Genomic DNA, 19,830 nt, shown 5'->3' with positions numbered 1-19,830 from the left:
TGCTATCCCAAAGAAAATGTTACTAAAAACAAGAAGCGAAAGAGAGAAAGAGGTACTTCAAACCTCATTCTCGTCCTCTCTTCATTAGAGCATAATTTTATCTTTTTTACAAACATAATTAGCTATTTAATCATCTATTTCTTACAAATAAGAATATTTTCAAGGGGAAGATATTCTCGTTGGAGCCTGTGATTCAGGATAAGCACAGGATTAAGAATAGAGGAAACTTCCTTTTTTTTTTTTCTGATCTTCATAATAGCATATTTTTCTGTTTTAAAGACAGACAACTATATTTAAAACAAAGCTTTATCTAGGAATAAATACTTTCCTAAATACTGGCTTGCATACATTGAATATATTGACCTACAGACCTGGTGAGCTATATCATAGAGTTCAACATAGAGAGGTCCAGAGCAAAACAGAAGCCTGTCGCTCAGACTCTTGAGGGATTTCAATGATAAGGAAGACAGCAGATAAATGAGGCTGTCAGTAGAATGTATGTCTTGATCTCCTCTCTCTAGACAGATGCCCAGAGGTAGGAGGTGAATTTGACTGAAGCGGCTTGAAATGGCAGCGAGGAACTTGCTCCATAATCGTATTTGGGAATCTAAATGGAGACTGTTTAACAGGATGGTTTCACACTCATTAGGAGATGCATGTTGGGAAACTGCACCCATTATAGTTAGGCATAAGAAGGACTTAAGTGCACCTAAGCTTCTCTTGGCTTCTATGAGGTATGAAGGGAATCACATATCTGACTATCCCAGAGGAAAGGGGTTACAGAACACACTGAGTTGAGAGTGAACCAACAGAGCTGCCATGGATGCCACCATCATGATCGTGGTGGGAGGTGACAATACAACAAATACTACAGGGGAGACAACCTAGTACAGGGGCCGAGTGGAGGGGCTAGTCCAGTGGCCAAAACTCTAGGGGTTTTTTCACTGCCAGTGAGTGACTAGTTGCTTCCTAGTTGGCCAGAGTTAGATCACCAATTACCTACATTGTAATCTTTCTGTTGAAACAATGTGGTTTCTGTTTTTCTTATTAATCTGGCCCAAATGGATAACAATCATATTGTTTTGTTTTGTCTTGTTTTTAACATCCTTATTGGAGCATAATTGTCGAAATAGCTCAGTTGGGAGACCTTTAGACTGAGGAAACTCTTTTTAATGAAAGAAGTGATAAAGTCTTATCGCAAAAGTCACGTGGTACAGGAGATGTTGTGGCCATCTTTGGAAATAATCAACCTGAAGCATTTATAAGAATTTTCAATCCAAAGACATATTCTTTTCATTATTAGAAAATTTGTTTTCATTAATTTCTCTCCCTCTCTGTTATATTCTGTTATATTTTCTGTTCTCTCATGTAGGAGCTCCTGTTCAACAGATATTGAACCCCCTGGGTTGATCTTCTTTGTCTTAACTTTTCTTTCAAGTTCTGTTTTTTAATCTTTTAGAAGATTTCTTTATTTTTCCCCCAGACCCTCTATTGAATTTCTTATTTTGCAATGGCATTTCTAATTTCTCGTAACTTTTAGTGATCTTTGCATATTTTTCTCAGCATTGTATTCTTGTTTTCCAGATGCACCTCGTTCTCTAATATATATATATATATATATTTTTTGCGGTACGCGGGGCTCTCACTGTTGTGGCCTCTCCCGTTGCAGAGCACAGGCTCCGGACGCGCAGGCTCAGCGGCCATGGCTCACGGGCCCAGCCGCTCCGCGGCATGTGGGATCTTCCCAGACTGGGGCATGAACCCGCGTCCCCTGCATCGGCAGGCGGACTCTCAACCACTGCGCCACCAGGGAAGCCCTCTAATATTTTTAAAGTTGAAAGTTACTTTCTATTCCAGCTAATCCTTACAAGTGTCCCTAATGGCAAGTCCAGCCTACAAGCAAAGATGGGCATCCAGGAGGAGCAACAGGAGCTACGCAGCAGACAGTGTCTTTGGCGCATGGAGAAGGAGGTTGCGGGCCTCTCTCTCCCCATTTCCTGCACTCAGTGCCAGCTCGCCATGCACCCATCCATTCATTCGACAACAATTTCCTGAGCACCTGCTCTGTCAGGCACTGTTCTAGGCACTGGGAAAACAGAAGTTAATGAAAAAGCAAGATTTTGCTCTCCTAAAGCTCACATTCCAGCCGGGATGACACATAACCAATAGACAAAGAGTTAAATAAGATAATGATAGATTGTTGAAGACAACAGAATGTGACAATGTGACAGGGCTGGGGGGGTCTCTGAGGAAGTGATCAAGGAAGGCCTCTCTGGGAGGTGTCATGTGAGGCCCGAGCGCCCAGAAGGAGTCAGCTGCTTGAAGACCTGGGGGAACGGAGTTCGAGGCAGAGGGGACAGCAATGGCAAAGGCACTGAGAGAGCACTGCACTTGGGGCCCCAGGATCAAGGGGGTGAGCTGAGAGACAGGAAAGGAGGATGGCAGGGGACAGGTCTAGAAGGGCAGGTGGGGACCCACCACACAGGGCCTGGCGGTAAGGAACTGGGGGTTCATTCCCAAAAGAAAGGAAGGCTTTCAGAAAGGTTATAAAAGGGGTGTGTGATACGATCTGATTTATTTTTAGAAGGATCACTGGTGGGAAGACAAGAATGTGAGGGGAGGTCCCCCAGGAGGCCTGCTCAGCTGCCCAGGTGGGAGGTGATGGGGCTGGACCAGGGTGGGGGCAGAGCAGACGGAGAGGAAGAGGGCAGAGCTTGGCTGCATTCAAAGGGTTTGAATCCCTTTGGCACCTCAGGTGTTCCTAACAGCTGACCTGGGCAGCCCGAGTGCCCAGATCTGGCCTGATGACATCAAGGGCTGACGCTGCATTGCTGCCTTGAGGGCTCCCTTCCTGGTCACTGAGGTCGGCCATTTGGCCCACAGGAGGCTTTTCTTGCAATTTCTCCTTTCTGGAGGCCCTTTAGGCTAAGGGTGTCCTAGTGTCTGTTCACAGTTCATGGAAGGGGAAGGCAAGGTGGAGACCAGAAGAAAAAGAGAAAAATCCCTGAAGCAAAAACTAAAACTCAGGCAGAGTTGCCAGGGGAGCCTAGTCAAGTGGCCCATGCAGTGAGGCTGGCCACCCTACCCCTCCCCAGCCTCTGCACCAGGCCAGCTGCTTTCACGAGGCTTTCCTGGAGGGGAGAACCTGACTCCTGCCAGGGAAGCAGGGAACACAAGAGGAAGAGCTCCCCGCGGAGCCCACCCTGGCGCCCAGCTGCAGGTTGGCTGTCCAGGTGACAGCACTGATGCAGACCCAGGTGATGGCTTCTCCTCGCGACCTCATAAACACGGCAGCTACCCACCTAGGACGAGGTGTGGGAGGACGAGGAAGGGCAAGGCGGGAAAGGGCTTGGCCGCTGGAGGACCGCAGGCACCTGTGCTCCTCCCTGCGGGGCTCCATCCTCTGCAGAAGCAGGGATCCCCTGACCTGGGCCGTGCCAGGCAGTCCTGCCTCCACACCTTCACACGTGCAGTCTCCCTGCCTGGGTGCCTTCTCAGCCCACCAAACCCAGCCCTTCCCCTAGGCCCACCTCCAGTTCCACCTTCTCGGTAAAACCTGAGGCGGGAGGAAGGGAATCTAGCATTTATCAGACACCTCCTCTATCGGCACCAATTTATTTCTTAAAAAAAAGTCTCTGATGTCAATTACACCTCACTTTAAAATAAACATGTGAATAAAATGTAGCAAAATGTGAACATCTGTTAAATTAGTAGGTCTACAGATGCATTATATTGTTTTCTGTAGGATTAAAAAAAATTCATAATTAAAAATAAACACTAGAAAAGGAAAGCTGACTGGCTGCAATGCACAGAAGCAGCTGGAAGGGGCCGGACTGGAGCATTGGGAGGCCTGGTAACAAGGCAGTAGATACAAGGGAGGAATCAGGAGGGCTTGGCCGAGGGGCCTGGGGCAGAGAGGAGGGATCTGCAGGGGTAAGAGATGGTGCAGTGACTGAGAGAGGGAAGGAGGGAGGAGGGGAAGGAGGACGGGGGGGTCTAGATAGGGGCCGGGTTCGGAGCACGCTGAGGTGCAGGCATACGTGTGACTTTTAAGTGGAGATGCCTTGAAGGGTCAGCCTGCGGTCAGTTCATGCTGCATCTGTCTCCACCGCTCAGCCCCACCCTGGACCCAGTGACTTGCCCATAGCAGGTGTTCAACAAACATGGTCAGGTGCTCACCCCCACCCGCCTTCTAGCTGACGACAGAGTCTGGGCCCAGAGAACTAGCCCCCATTGAGAAGATGCCCAAGGAGAACAGAGCCCCACCCCAAGCCTATTCCTGGTGCCCTACCTGACCCAGATGCCCGACAGCTGGTACCATATTTGGGGGCTAGCCTGCAAGGGCCATGCCCTCGCCTGGGCGAAAGCCTACTGCTCAGCTATTTCTAGTGGGGACAGCAGTGGGGCAGGCGTGGCCCTGGAGGAACAGCTAGCACGGGGCAGGAAGGGATTAGGCGATGGAACAGATAGATGAGACCCTCTGTCCAGCTAGAGAAGAGGAAGAGCCAGCCTGTGGTCCCCACCTTACCCACAGGAGCCCCGAGCCCGACTCTCTGGGGCAGCCTGGGTGAGGGCTGAGAGCACCGCCAGGCCTGGGGCAGGGGGACTGCAGTCACATCTCTTCTAGCAGGGGGAAGACCAATGGCTGGCCATCACGGGTGCCCTCTGGAGGCAGGGCAGGCTCCCCACCAGGGTGCCAAGACCGTCACTGGATTCCAAAAGGAATGTCTACACATAAGCCATTGTCAGGAAAATGGTTAATTTCCCCTGAGAAGGGGAAGCAGCCCCACTCCCCATCGGGGCTTTTGCCTTTGAGGGTGTAGATGTGCCAAGCCCCTTGCTCATCACAGTCAGCGACCCTCCATACAGGTCACAGTCAGGCCCTCACCTGCCCTTCTCCCAGACTCCTGCTTGGGACATGGCAGCATCCCGGGGGGAAGACATACAGACAAAAGAGACCCAGAGACTGACAAAGACATAGCAGAGCCAGAGAAAACACCTCCAGAAAGGAGGCTGGGGAAAGGTCACAGGGATGAACAGAGCTATGCCCAGAGACAGGCCCAGACTCAGAGACCCTTGGGAGATAGAGATAACGAGAAACTGGGGAAAGAGAGACACAGAGAGAACACCATAGGGAGAATCCAAGACTCAAGGGCAGAGAAAAGGAAATGAACATACAGAAACTGACAATTTCTCTCTCTATCAGCCCAGCCCAAACCCTCCCCAGCCTGGGCAGTGGGTCAGGGCAGTACCCACCTCCAGAGGCCAGCCCAGCCCCACCTGCTCTGCAGCTGAAGCCTTCCTGGTAAGGGAGGGAAAGGACCCCCCTCCTCTCTGAGGTGCTGGGATCTCCCAGGCTGGCTCTGCAGTGCTCTAGCCCATGTAGGGGCACATCAAAGTTACAGGGGAGAGTGGACAGAAGGGTTTAGCCTGTGGAGTCCAGAGCCAGACGGCCGGTCTAGATCCTGGGCCCCCACCTGCAGAAAGGGTGGTTCTGCAGCTCTACCCTCCCTCACCTCGTTTCTCAACTACACAGCCAAGAAACCTAGGTATTCCAAACTGGCCCAAAGTGTCCCCCAAGTACATAATACGACGGATAAAATCTCAGTTTTGAGCCCTCCTACATGTGTTCGATTTCTTAGGCCATCCCTCCCCTCCACCCGCAGGATAAAAACAAGCTCGTTTCCTTGGGGAGCCAGCAGGCCGGCCTTCACCAGAGATGCCCCGAGGAGAGCAGGTCGGCACCGTCTCAGTGGGAAGAATGGCTGCTTGTTGTGCGCCAGAGCCACCCTCTCTGCCAGCATCTCAGCTCCAGCCTGTACACCAGCCTCATGCTTCCTGTTTGGGTGGGGTTTTTTTTAAGCCATTTCTGAATGTGGTCCGTTTAGCCCCAGGGATGCCCCCATGCCCGTCCCATTCCGAGTCTCCTCCCCAGCCCCCAGCCAGCACTGAGCTCAGCCTTCCAGCATGGCTGAACTGGCCACTTTGTTCTGCTGGGCACCAGATAAATGCTCCCTAATTAGCAGATGGAGCCAAACCCTGGCTGGCATTTGGGGCTGTCTCCTGGCCAGCCCTGGAGCATTCATTTACTGCAGCTTGGGGGTGCCTAAGACCCTTTCGTGGCTGGGAATGTTACCCTAGTTCAGGCTGGACAGACACCGTGTCCACAGGGCTGTGATCGCCACCCTAATGACTCTGTATAGCTGCTTCAGTCTCAGTGGGAAAGGTTTCCTGTGCGTTGTCTCCTAAAAATCTCACAAGGACTCTGTGAAGCAGTTTTTGCAATTAGAGTCATTTAGCAGATGAGAAGGCTGAGTCTCTTGGAGGTTAGGTAATGGCCCAGGGTCACACAGCTGATAAGAGGTAGTAGGGATGAGGTCACATTCATGTAAGTCTGTCTGACAACAAAGCCTGAGCTTCCCATCACTGAGAGCAAACTACTCCACTCGGAAAGTTGGGAAGTTGGTACCAAGAATCCCACAGGCTCTTTTGGAGAGCCTGCTGTCACCCAACTGTGGAGGTCTCTGAGGAATCTAAAATCTTTTTTCCTTGTCTCTAGCTAAATTTTGGATATAAAGGAAAGAACTACAATTCTCCAGTAACTCGCACAATGGCCTGGCCTGAGGAAATGTACCGGAGATGCAGTAATTGCAGCCCCCCAAATCACACGGGGGCTGATGCCCAGGGGTGGCAGGGTGCCGGTGAGGGAAATCACTGCATCTCTGGGTCACCTGGCTTGTGGCTGTCTTCGTTCCAACAAGCCCACAACTCAGGCTCCCACAGTTCACACTGGCTGTCTTAGGTCCACAAGAGTCAAAAGCAAAACCAACTGTTGCTGCTGTTGCGGAGGGGATACAAGGACGCCAAGACCTCAACAAGCAGGCTGGGGCGCCCAAGCAGCAGGGCTGATGGCAGTGGTCTACACCCTGATTGCCCACCCATTCTACGCCTTCTGCGCCTACCCTGATTCTCCCACCAGTTGGCGGCTCTGGCTCAGGCTAAGGCTGTCAGCCTGGCTTTTCCACCCAGGATGACCCTGACTTCTCCCCTCGGGGTCCCCATTACCAAGCCTAGTGCCAGGCATGTAGCTGGCACTCCTCCAAGATGCCAGGACTGACTTGAAATTCCTTCCTGTGGGAAGGGAGTGCCTTGGTCACAGTTGAAGGCTTCACGCAGCGCGCGCGCGCACACACACACACACACACACACACACACCACTCACCTGGCCACCACTATAGATCTTCCTTCCCTTCATTCTCCAGTTTGGAGGGGACACTGTGCCCCCATGCACTGTGCAGCCAACTCTCCATTTGTTATCCAAAGAGGGGTAGATGGGGGCCCGGTGCGGGCAGAGCTGAGCTTGCTAGGTCAGACCTTGGGGCCTGAGGAAGAGGGAAGTGGTGGCAGCAGGGCCTCGCTGATGTCACACCCAAACACACCCTGACATGACACCCTCACGCCGGGAAAACAAGGTGTGCAGCTCGGAGCAATCAGGCAGGTGTGGCCTGACTCAGATGCCACCTCTGGCAAAGCTGAGAGTTATTACCCAATGAGAGAAGTGGGCAGTGGTAGGCAGGACGCTTGGGCTGAGCTCCAGGCAGCAGCTGGGCAGAACTTTCTGGGAGGCGGAGAGAAGTCTTCTGCTCTGCACAGGCATCTTCTCTCCAGGAAGGGTGAATGATTGCCCCCTCCCCCCAGGAGCTCTCCTGGTGATGCAACAGGGGCTTCCTGCCCTCCTCAACCAAAAACAGAAAGAAGACTTCTGGAGGGGAGGCTAGAATTCCAGATTGGAATAAACTAAACCTAGAGCGCCTGAGCTCTAGTCCTGCTGTCACTTGCTGGCCCTGTAATGTAGACGAGTCACTTCCCCTCTTAGGGCCTCATTTCCTCATCTGTCAAATAAAGGAAATGGACTACATCAGAGGGTGGCCAATAAATTTCATCTCAAGGTACCATTGCCAATTGATAGGTAATGTCTTCCTGAAGATATCTGGGTTTGTTTTTTCAGAAAGACTCTGAGACCATGTATGGGCTCAGGACCCATGGAACAGTGTCAGCCACGGGCACCGGATGGGAATGTGCTGTGATCAATTAGTGATGCCTGCTGTGGACACAAGACCAGAAAGTGGCAGCATGAGTGCCAGATATGTTATCATCCTGATAGATGATTTCTAAGGGCCTTCTGGTCATGAAACTCAATTCCACCCCAGTTCGCCAGCAGATCTGGTTAATGCTGGTCGGCAAGCATGTACCTCCCATGTTGAGATATTTGCACACAGCTGATTTCTCTCCCTGAAAGATGTGTTCTCGTCCGCCCTGCAGGACAGTTACTGGGGGAGCAGGCAGCTCCCTAAGTCCCCAGTGCCCACACCCACCAGACTTCACCCAGAAGCTTAGAGCCAAAGAATAGTGCCAAGGTTTACTACCCAGAGGACATTCCAGCTTTTCTTACAATCTTCCCCAATGTCTACAAAGGGGCTTCCCCCACTGTGTGACAATCCCACCTTGCCCCTGAGGGAGGATGAGAGAACAGAAAAAGGCAGAGATGGCTCCTGACTTCCTGGCGGTCACAAGTGAGGGTCTCGTCAGACACGGCTTGGTCCCTGAGGAACTCCTTGGGAGATGTGTGCCAGGACCACCTACAGACCATTTGCCAGGAAGACCACGTGCACCAAATGCACGCAGGTACCAAGACAGGTGCTCACAGACCAGGTACTCATCTGTATAGGAAAAGATTAATTTCCCAAGTGCACCTGCAGCATGACAAGGATCCCACAGCTCTGGCTGCTTCAGACCGTCGGACAAGCTCCTCTCCTCTCTTTGCATCCTTAAGCTCTGCCGGGGCAGACGGTGGGGATGGCTGACAGCAGACCCTGCCACCGTATGCATCTGGCACGGACGTGTGGACACCCTGCCCCATGTACGATGCCCATGGTCACCTCTCTCCATCTATTCTGGACCTGCAAGACCCCTCATGTACAAGGTCATTCCTAAACCCGTGGGGCTGGGGAAACTGCACAAGAAGGAGTCACTGTACAAACTGCAAACTTCATCTGCTTGGAGTGGAAAAAAAATGAACCCACCTTCAAGTGCACGCTAGCTGGGCACCGAGCAACCCAGGATTCCAACTCAGTGAACAGCTTTCCAACCTGAGCCGGCCTGGAGGTACCATTTCCCCAGGCCTTCCCCACCCAACACTTCCTGGAGAACAGACACCCTACGGCCCTCTCCCCTCCGCTAGGCAGAACCTGCCAGAGGGGAAATCAGTAGACAGAGAGGAAACTGGAGTTCACCCTCAGGCCGTGGGGCCAGATGAAAGGGAGCAGCTGAGGCAGAGCCAGCTCCCGGGGGAGGGGAAGCCAGCCACAGAATTCCCAGGAGCTACTGGAATCCCCACAGGGCTCCCCTGGAATCCCCCTGTGTTCCATCAGGAATCTGAAAGATGCCTCTTTCCAAGAGCAAGGAAAAACTGTCGACGAATAGCAACTTTCTGAACAGCAGTGTTTTCCTAACAGAGGATGGTGGATTGGTAATTACACTTCGGAGGTGAAATAGTTTATCTGGGAAGACCTAACCACCACCACCTGCCTCTCCCACCTGGACGCAGACAGAGCTATGTGGTGAAAGTGAAGTCTGTATAGATGGGGCACAGGAAGAAACCTCGGCCTCCAGCTGGAGTAGGGATGTCCAGCTATTTTCTCTTGAAGTTAAGTTTCTGAGGACCTAACTGGTGAGTTCTCAGCTTCCCTGTCTAGGGACTCCACACCAGTCACTATTCTCAGGGCTTTCTTTACATGGATTGTCTCATTTCATTCTTACTATCACCCCATGAGGCAGGTATTTTTATTATCCCCATTACACAGATGAGAAAACCGAGGTACAGAGAGGTTAAAGAACTCACCAAAGGTTATATACAGCTAGTAAGTGCTGGAGCTGGTCTTGGAATCCAACCATCCTGACCCTGGAGTACCTGCCCTTAACCATTGCACTCCACAGCCAAGAAGCTCTCAGCGTGGTTCTTCATGACACGAGAACTGCCACCCAAGTGCTTCTTGGCCCAATACACAGTTCATGTGTTGTAGGCAATACTGGAATACAAGATTCCAGTTTGACAAGATAATTTGGACAGGTCCCTGGGGTTTGCTGTAATGGATTCTAACCAGTTACATTCCATAGGAATGATCTAGAATGGTGATTCAGGAAATATGAGGTAATGTGATTTTAACAATCATTTTCATTTTCTTTCTCTTGTTACATATGTTATTAATGTCTATTTTTTTAACCTGTGTGTTTTCTGTCCCATTATACTGTAATGACCGGGAGGAACACAGTTTATTTTAGACCTCCCACTTTTCCCACCTCCTCCCACAGGTATCTTTTAATTATTATATATAAATGTTGTAAGTAATACATGACTACATTCTCCTTTTTAAAAAAAGTAAGACATTACAAATAAGGCTAAGGTTCCCTTTTGACCAAGCCCTCCCTCCCATCCATGTCCCCAGCCCTCTTCCAGAGATAACTCTTTTACCAATTTGGAGTGTATCCTTCCAGACCTTTTAAAAATAATTGCGTACTTATGCTGTGCATGTACTTATACAAGATGTATCTTGTTGTTTTTGCATAATTGCTATGATACAATGTTTTGAAACTCGCACCGGGCATGCATTAACATTTCTTAGAGCTCCAACCATGGGACCGATCAGTCTCTATGGTTTTGACTGTTGTACAAAGTGGTATGAGACAACAGCTTACTTAGCCATCCCCTATGTTTCCCATTTTTGCCACGGCAAACAATAGGAGGCTTCCTGGGACTGGGGACTGACCTCAGTCAAGGCCAATGCTCTTGCCTGTCCAGGGCATGCGAGCAATCACAGTGACCCTCAGCTTATCGCACTGCTGGCACTAGAACTGCCACACCACGTGCTGGGACTCTCTAGAATCCTTGGTACAAAACTGTTCTTAGAACGTGGCAAGTTACCTCCCCCAGGCTTTAGTCTAGGGTCAATGATCTCAAACAACACAGAGCTTGCCTTGATGATTAAAAGACAGAGCCTGCAGGGAAGACACCTCCCCCAGACCCCTCTTCTACTCTCAGGTTGATCCCTGCACACACCAGGATCACCCCAGTTTGACCTGAGCTGAGGCCTGCTCTGGACATCAAACCAAACTAAAGCTCACATAAATTTAAGGAATAGAAAAATGAACACAGATGTTTACCTGCAATGAGGGACTGGGGGGTAGAGCTCTTCTAATTATAAAAATGCTGTGATCCTGTAACTCTCCCTATATTACATCAGAACACGCCCACACACACATACACATCCCTCCTAAGGTTGGTTATTAACAATTTGCAGATTATAGTTTTGTTCACCCATCATAAGCCTGGCTATTTGAGAGCTGAAAAGTGAGTGTGACCCTGGGTGGGTAAGTGGGTGGAGACGCTGGAGAGATGAATAAGGAAGAGATAAAAGCTCTTCATAATAGGTTAAGCCCTTTAGAACAAATGAGCAAACCTGAACAGCCTTCTTAACTCTATCTCCCAAGCAGCATGGGGGGAGGCTAAAGGGCCTCTCCCAGCTCTGATCAAATATTGACCCTGTGCACTCACTGGCCAGAGTTCAGACTAAAGGGCCAGCAGCACTATGGAGCCAATGTTTGCAGAGCAATTACTGCATCCCAGCGCCTTGTAGGTCAGATTGTGAAACAACCTTTGATGGAGCTGGAGCTTCAGAGAGCCTTCCGGTCCTTCCTTGGTGGGGCGAGGTCTTGGGGGAGACACTTAACAGTGAAGGAGCTGTGCAAGGAAATTTACAGAGGCTGGAAACGTGGTCCAGCACCAAAGAGAAGGCAGCTTAAGAGCATCTGCGGTCCTTTTCCCTGCTCCCTCTCCCCTTAACTCCACCTCCAAGTAATCCAAACTCTTTATAACTAAACAGGCCTCAATATCAGGCCTTGTCCCTGCCAGCTCCCTCTGGGACAGGTCCCTTTCGTGGTCAGATAGGGCTGAGTGGTGGATTATTTTTAGAAGAAACCAATTTCCACTTGGAGACCTAGAGCCTCTCCTTTCCCTGTTCCCAGCTTGACATCTGAAATGCCCTTAGGAGCCCTTTCTAGTAACTGACCTGGTTTCCAGAAGAGGTGTTTGGAAGAGCTGTTGAATTTGAATTGCTCTATGGATGGGGCAAATCACGGTGGAATACAGTCCCCCTCCTGCCGCAGGGGCCCTGGAAGATGTTAGAGGACAACTGGGGAGGGCCTGGGAGGTGGCAGAGCACACTGGGGTGGGCGTAAAGCCAGATCGAGCCTGCTGTGTGTCCCCAATGGTCAGAGGCAGCACAGTCCAATAGAACTTCCTGTGATGGTAGAAATGTTCTGTATCTGCTCGGTATGTAGCCATTAGCCACTGCGGCTCTTGGGCACTTGCAATGCAGCAAGTATGACGAAGAAACTAAATTTCATTTCATTTAAAAAAAATTAAATGAACTTAATTGAATTTTTAAAATTTGATCTTTAAGTTTTTAAATTAACTTAAATTTACACGTAACTAGCCGCATGTGGCTGGTGGCTTACTGCATTGGACAGCACAAGTCTAAAGGTTCCATACCTGGTGCTTCCCAGTGGGTGGGAAGAGGGGCTGGGTTCACAGGCCCTTGAGTGAGAAGGTGGCAGAACCACTGGGGCTGAAGGCTCAAGAAAGAAACATGGGAAGAGAAGAAGGTTTTGGGCAGAGTAGAGGGTCTTATCCTAGTGCCCTTGGAAGGATTTCAGGGGGGCGTGGATGACCAAGCGGGTTATTAGAATTGTATATGTACATTCTTGCTTGTCTGGAAAGATGCATAAAAGAAACCCTGAGCCCCCAAAATAAAAGAAAATAACTCATTGGTCTGTCAGATAAACTTACTTCTTCAGGGAAGTCTGCTCTGGTACCAGAGTATAAGGTTTCCCTAAAATATGTCTATGGTGCTTCTCTCTGTAGCATTTGGAATCATATAAAATAATATGTATATACATTTTTAAACTAAAATCTGTCTTTCCTCATTAAGCTGTAAGTCCCATAAAAGCAGTAACCAGATCTGCTTTTGCTCACCAATAAATCCCCACCCAGAGCCTGGCATCCTTCCTGGGACACAGAAGGCAGGCACTTAAGACTGAATAGGTTGGGATAGATGGATAGATGGATGGATGGATAGATGGGCAGATGGACAGATGGATGGACAGATGGAGAGGAGGCAGACAAGTACGCATAAATGAACGAACAAACTAAGAAATAAGTTAGGGACATACTTTACCTCGATAACCATAAATCTCAAAAAGCAACCAAATCCCCTCAAACTGGAGTGGGGGTGGTGGCTATATCACTCTAGGCCACTGTCACCAATCAAAACCATATGGGCAGGGCTCCCCTGGTGGTGCAGTGGTTAAGAATACACCTGCCAAGGCAGGGGACACAGGTTGGAGCCCTGGTCCAGGAAGATCCCACATGCCGCGGAGCAACTAAGCCCGTGCCTCACAACTACTGAGCCTGCGCTCTAGAGCCCGCGTGCCACAACTACTGAGCCCGTGTGCCTAGAGCCCGTGCTCCGCGACAAGAGAAGCCACCGCAATGAGAAGCCCGCGCACCGCAACGAAGAGGAGCCCCCGCTCGCCATAACTAGAGAAAGTCTGTGCGCAGCAACAAAGATCCAGTGCAGCCAAAAATAAATAAAAATAAATAAATTAATTAATTAAAAAAATATATGGGCATCTTCTTAGTTGCCCCCTCCCAAGAAGGATGCTCTTTCCTTCCTCTTCATCCCCTGGCATGTTACTTGTACCTCAATCTAGTATTTATTTCATCTACAGTGGACTAAATTGCTTAAAAGTCTATTTCCCCACTAGATACAGACTCCTAGAAGGAAGGGACCTTGTCCTTCTCAAATGAGTGTCCCTCCGCCTGTGCCACTTCTGCCCTGCAAAAGTGCAAATGTGGTGGAGGCCTTGGCAAAGGCCAATCCACTCTTACCACGAGCCAGCCTAGTTTCCTCATCTTTATACTTCCACCCTTGCCATGCACAGCCAGGCTAAGGCTGCCAGATTTAGCAAGTGAAAAATACAGGACAAAGGATAAAACAGGAATTTCAAATAAACAATGAATAGCTTCAAAAAAACTTTTTTTGGCTGCACCATATGGCATACGGGATCTTAGTTCCCCTGACCAGGGATCAAACCTGTGCTCCCTGCAGTGGAAGCGCAGATTCTTAACCACTGGACCGCCAAGGAAGTCCCAATGAATAACTTTTTAGTATATCTCCTGCAATATATGGGATATACTTATACTAAAGAAAAGTATACAGTCCCCAGAAAGCCCAGAACCATGAGTTAGTAAAGCCAGTTAGGCAGCTTTCCCTGGGCTGGCTTAGTCGGCGCAGTACTTCCAGGGTTCCAAGGTGGGCCTCAGCCCAAAAGGGGAGGAGCAAAAGGATTCTGAGAATAGCGCTCTATGGCTCACACCCCTCCTCCCAACTCACTCCGTCCTGTCCCAGTGGCAAGCTCCAGAGACAGCCTGTGGGACTGTGTACGCTCTGACACAGCCCTGGCACTGAGCGGCAACTCAGCAGAGTGAAGCCAAGGGATGAAAACGAGAAAGCAACACCATGACAGGAGGTACTAAGTGCCCAGACCCTTCAGCCAGGCAGCCCATCATCCTTGTCACCTGTTAACACCAAGTAACTCACTAGACAACCATGTGCCGGGGAAAACATGGATTTGCTCATTTCCTCCTCACAACAACCCTACTGGGTGGGTACCATGTGAACCTTCATTCTACAGATGAGAAGATGGAGAAGCTAAGGAAGGAACCTCTCTGGAGTTACAGAGTGACAGAGCCAGTAACTGGTCCCAGGCAATGTGTCCCCAGTGCCTAAGCTCCAAGCTGAGGTCTGAGAGCCACCAGTGACCAGAGACGGAATTAGCAATGCCATTTATTCTTCCTCTATAGGAACGCCATATTAAAATCAGAGATCCTGATAAATAAGAAAGGCTTTCTAAAATGAAGGCCATTACAAGTCATCATGTCAAGTTCTGAAAAATGGGTTCACAAAATGCTTGGTTGAAAGGTTAAATTCCAAAGAACCATCCCAACCCCTTTCCAAACTGCATCTACAGGGTAACAATGACCCACATGGACAGGCCTGGCCATGCTCATGACTAGGGCCAGCGCATCGTACAAGCTGCCTCATGCCGTGTGTCCCCTCTCAACACACAGGAAATGAGCCCTCCAGGCAAGGGAGAAGTGGGGGGAGCAGCATTCCTTTCCTGTGAGATTCTGTAACTAGGGAGGGGGTAGGGGAATAGAACAGAAAAGAGGGGGCAGAAAAGTTCTGATTTGAGAGTTTCCCTCTGGCTCATCAATGAGTCCTTTCAGGGTTCCCTCTCCCCAACTAAGTGATCATTTCCTGTCCAGCACACTACACCCATTGATGGGGTATCAGCAAATCCCAACAGTTTATGCCGGAAGGACACGAGGAGACTGGACAGGAGTTGATGGGGCAAGAGGAAGAAGGCAGGAGCTTAAGGTGTGGCTTTCAACCCCATATTGTTAGCGATTAAGAGAGGATTTGTAATGCAGGGAGCTGGCTCACCTTTGGCTCATCTCATAGACAGAGCCATAATGACAGTGGGATAAAGTCAGGTACTTGGAGGCAAACATGCAAGCCTGGCCTCTCCAAGATGACTCACCACCAGAGGCCTGCAAAGGAAGGAGTGGACCTTGGTTGTGAGGGCCAGCAGTGGATGTCTCTTCTTTGTGTTTTTATAGGCCTAAACCAGGCTCATAGCCCTAAGGAAGAATCTAGAACCTCTCAGCTTTCCCTTCCTGATATAGGAAGGGTTGCTGCCCAACTCTCAATGATTCTGCCTTGTCTGGTGCCTGCCTCTGATAAACAGGGGTGGGTCCCCTAGTGGCCATGTCTGTGTTCATGTCTGTCTACCCTAGACCATAGTGATTAGTGCAGAGAGGGCACCTGACCCAAGTCAGGCCAATCAGAGTCTTGCCTGGGATTTTTCAGTTTGGAACTGGGAGACAGTCAGTCTCTCTGCTGTTGGGAACCATAAGATATGAAATTTGGGAGCTACTGACAGCTGAACTACTGATGACAGTACCCAGAGAGAAGCCAAGACAAGACAGAGGGAGAGCAGCCTTGGTTTCAGGTGTTCCTGAAGCCACTGCCTCTCTCCCCTTTCCACCATCTGGTTGACTGCATAAGCTTCCCTGGTATATCCTTCCAACCAAGTCTCCTTTTTGTCTAAGCCAGTATGAGTGTAAAACTATTACTTGTAACCTAAAGAGGCCTAATCAAATTAGCTGGCCTCAAGGGAGGTGTCTACAATGGAATTGTGGATCCATGCTACCATCCCCCTGTGTGACATGCCTGGGTATGTTAGAGAGACACACATATCATACACTTGTACAAACAGGGAGATAAGAGCCTTATTTGGTTACACAGACACAGTGGTATGCCGCATTTGTGTCTGTAGTTCAAGAAACAGCTTATTTTCTGTTTCAGTCTTTTCTGTGTGTTTGCTTTTCTTTGCCTGCAATGATATGGTGGCTTGTGTCTCACCCTGGATGTTTACAGACACATGTCTGCTCAAGTACACAGCACCCATGGCCAACCTCCCGCCTTTCCGCCCTGGTTTACCACCCTCCAGACGAAGGAGGGTGACAAAGCATGACTGTTAAGACCATCTGAGGAAGCCAGCGAAGCCCCAGGTATCTGCCTGCATCATCCAGGACTGAGCCCAACCCAGCTTGAGCGCCGAGGTTCCCTCTTCTGTCCCTCTGCTCTGCCTAGACTCTGACCCTGAGAGCTTGGGAAGGGGATTCTCTGGATGACTGAGGACGTGAGAGAGGCCAACCCACCAGACACTCAGGCCACTTCGTGTGGAACCAGGCACCATCTGAGCTCAGACCCACTCACCTGCAGGTCAAAGAACTTGCTGTACCTCCGGTAGATGGTCTGGGACGTGGAGTCGGACCAGGTCACGTTAATGATGTATACCTGTGGGGAAAAGATAAGAGCAGGTGAGTGGGTGACTAAGGCAGGGCCTCAAGCTGTGCCAGGCATCGTTTAACATGACCGTGGGTGTTCCAGGCCAGGACCATCCTTTTTCTCATCTTTGTCCCCAGGGCTTTAGCACGGTGTCAGGTACACATGGATGCTACACATGTGTCTAAATACACACACACACACACACACACACACACACACACACACACACACACACACACACACACACACACACACACACACCCCTAGAAGGGTATTCAATAAAATGCTAAGGATGATTATCTTAGGAGGGTAGGGTTACAAGTGGTTTTAATTTTCTTCTTCTTGTTTATGTGTATTTTATACAATGAACATAAATTTGGAGTTGTTTAAAATTTTAAGTAGCTTATTTCCACTGATTCTCAAACTTTACGGTGAATGAGATTCTGCAAAGGGCCTTCCAAAATTGCAGATGTCAGGACCCCACCCTCTGAAATTCTGCCTAAGTAGACCTGGGTTTTAGAGGATCAGGCATCTACATTTTATTCTTTTTAACAATTTTTATAGAGCAGTTTTATTTTCATAGAAAAACTGAGCAGAAGGTACAGAGGTTTCCTATATATCCCCACCCCCACACATGCACAGCCTCTCCCATTACTAACATCCCTCACCAGAGTGGTACATTTGCTGAAATTGGGCATCTCTGTTTTAAAAAACCCATTCCAGGTCATTCTGCCACAGTTGATCCTCAGAACACACTCTGAACCCACTTCAGGAGACTGTAAGCATTTCAGAGATGTGTGGTTCATCCCAGTATCCCTAAGTCTTAGCTCTGCGTCTGGCACTGAGTGGGTGCTCAGAAACCATTCTGCTCCATTGAACAACCAAACTGACCCTCTGGATGAGAGGTAGATTTACAGGAGAGAAATTAGCACATGGAAGATTTGTAAACTTTTCTGAAATGAAGGCATTTCAGGACCCCATTCCCAATGTCACCCCAGTTCCCAGTGCTCAATCAGGCTCTGGACTACTGCCTCAGGCCACTCTGGAAGGCTCACCTAGCCCAGGAGGTGGGTGGGACTCCAAACTGGAGAAGGAGAGAAAGTCCCAGGCCCACACAATCTGTCCTATTTTTCCCACCATTTCTGTCCCTCTTATCTGAACTCACACCAAAGACACACCTTCCTGGGAGAGGCTTCAGTTAGAGGGAGGGTCCCCTCACACAATCTCAGGGCTACTCCGCTGAACTTCCCCACAGTGCCTGTTGTGATGTCTCCAAGCACAGCGTTAAGTGAGGGCGACCCAGGGTTAAGACGTGGGCGAGACCTCCACCTGCTTCCTCCCTCAGAGGAGAATGAGCTGCTGTAGGTCACAGCACTGGTTCCCCTGCCAGGATGCCCCGTCCACCAGAATCACCTGCAGACCTCCCTAAAAACCCATATTCCCAGGATTCTGCCTAGCGATTCTGATTCAGGAGGTCTGAGGGGACTCCATCAGAGAGAAGAACAAAGTGGCCAGAGAGGTCAGGGTCACAGCCACTGTGAGAAGGAGGGAACATTAGCAAAGAGAAGGAGCATTTGGAAACCTTGGCATCAGATTGGCTGACTTCACCACATGCCTGGAGCAGGGCTCTCTTGGTCTGCTCGGGCTGCTAAAACATAATTCCATAGATGGGTGACTTAGACAACAACATTTATTTCCCACAGTCATGGAAGCTGGAAGTCCCAGATCAAGGTTCCTGGTAGAACCTTCCTCCTGGCTTGCAGATGGCTGACTTCTGTTGTGTCTTCACATGCTGAAGACAGAGTGAGCTCTAGTCCCTTCCTCTTCTTATAAGGGCACTAATCCCATCATTGGGGCTCCATCCTTGTGACCTCACCTGAACCTAATTACTTCCCAAAGGCCCCACCTCAGACACCATCATACTGGGGATCTGGGCTTCAACATGTGGACTTGAGGGGAGGGGAGGGGGAAGGCACGAACATTTACTTCATAGCAAGGGTTCTGCACACAGGAGTATGAGGCTTTATGTTTGGCTGCTCAGTTAACAGCCAAAGAAATGAGCTCTGAATCTAGTCCCTTCTCCCCTCCGATCTCTAAGTCACAGAGTCAGCCTCGTGCCGTGTGGAGTGTTTGTTCTGAAACACACCCAAGGAGAGCGCCATAGAGCAAAGCAAATACAGCTGAGTGTTGCCACCCTGAAATGGGGTATTTATGATATGACATGTTTTATGTGATCCCAATTAAGAAAGACCATAAAATGAAAAGGCCATCCCTACCCTCACAAGCCCAAAATAAAGTGACATAAATAAATATATAGGGATATGCTTTGCTTTATACATATACAAACATATAACTCACACAATAAATTGTAGAAACCATTTAGGTAATGGTTACTATGTGCCAGCAGTGTAAAGCACTCATATGCATTAGCCCGTTTAATCTTCAGCCCAAGAGGTAGCTGCCATTGTGATCCCCATTTTGCACAAGAGGAAGATGAGGTTCAGAGAAGCCAAATAACTTGCCCAAGGTCACACAGCTAGGAAAATACAGAGCAAAGGATTGAACCTAGGTCCAACTGAGTCTAATCCCTATGCTCTTAACCACACTGGACTGTCTCCCTATATGTAAATTCAGGAGTGGGGATATTTAATCAAACTACTTGATGAGGACTGAATGGCATTTTTTAAAATAAAGTTTTGGGTAATCAGAAAAGTCTGTACAACCCTTGAGGAACATGGGGGAGGAAGGCTAATTCTGAGAGCCTGAGACCAAGAAGAGATAGAACTTGGCCCAGACA

The 19,830-nt window shown here is 49.4% G+C and overlaps 1 protein-coding gene across 1 annotated transcript in view; it reads right to left on the bottom strand.

Moving 5' to 3' along the window:
* SH3PXD2A (SH3 and PX domains 2A) overlaps positions 1-19,830 on the bottom strand; it is a 248,907-nt gene that overhangs the window by 178,408 nt on the left and 50,669 nt on the right. The window contains exon 2 of the mRNA XM_060034134.1: positions 16,962-17,042. Coding sequence (XP_059890117.1) covers positions 16,962-17,042 — 81 coding nt within the window. The remainder of the gene's footprint in view (positions 1-16,961; positions 17,043-19,830) is intronic.

Source organism: Delphinus delphis, chromosome 16, assembly GCF_949987515.2.
Source record: "Delphinus delphis chromosome 16, mDelDel1.2, whole genome shotgun sequence".
NCBI lineage: Eukaryota > Metazoa > Chordata > Mammalia > Artiodactyla > Delphinidae > Delphinus > Delphinus delphis.
This window is presented reverse-complemented; position numbering and strand designations above follow the sequence as displayed.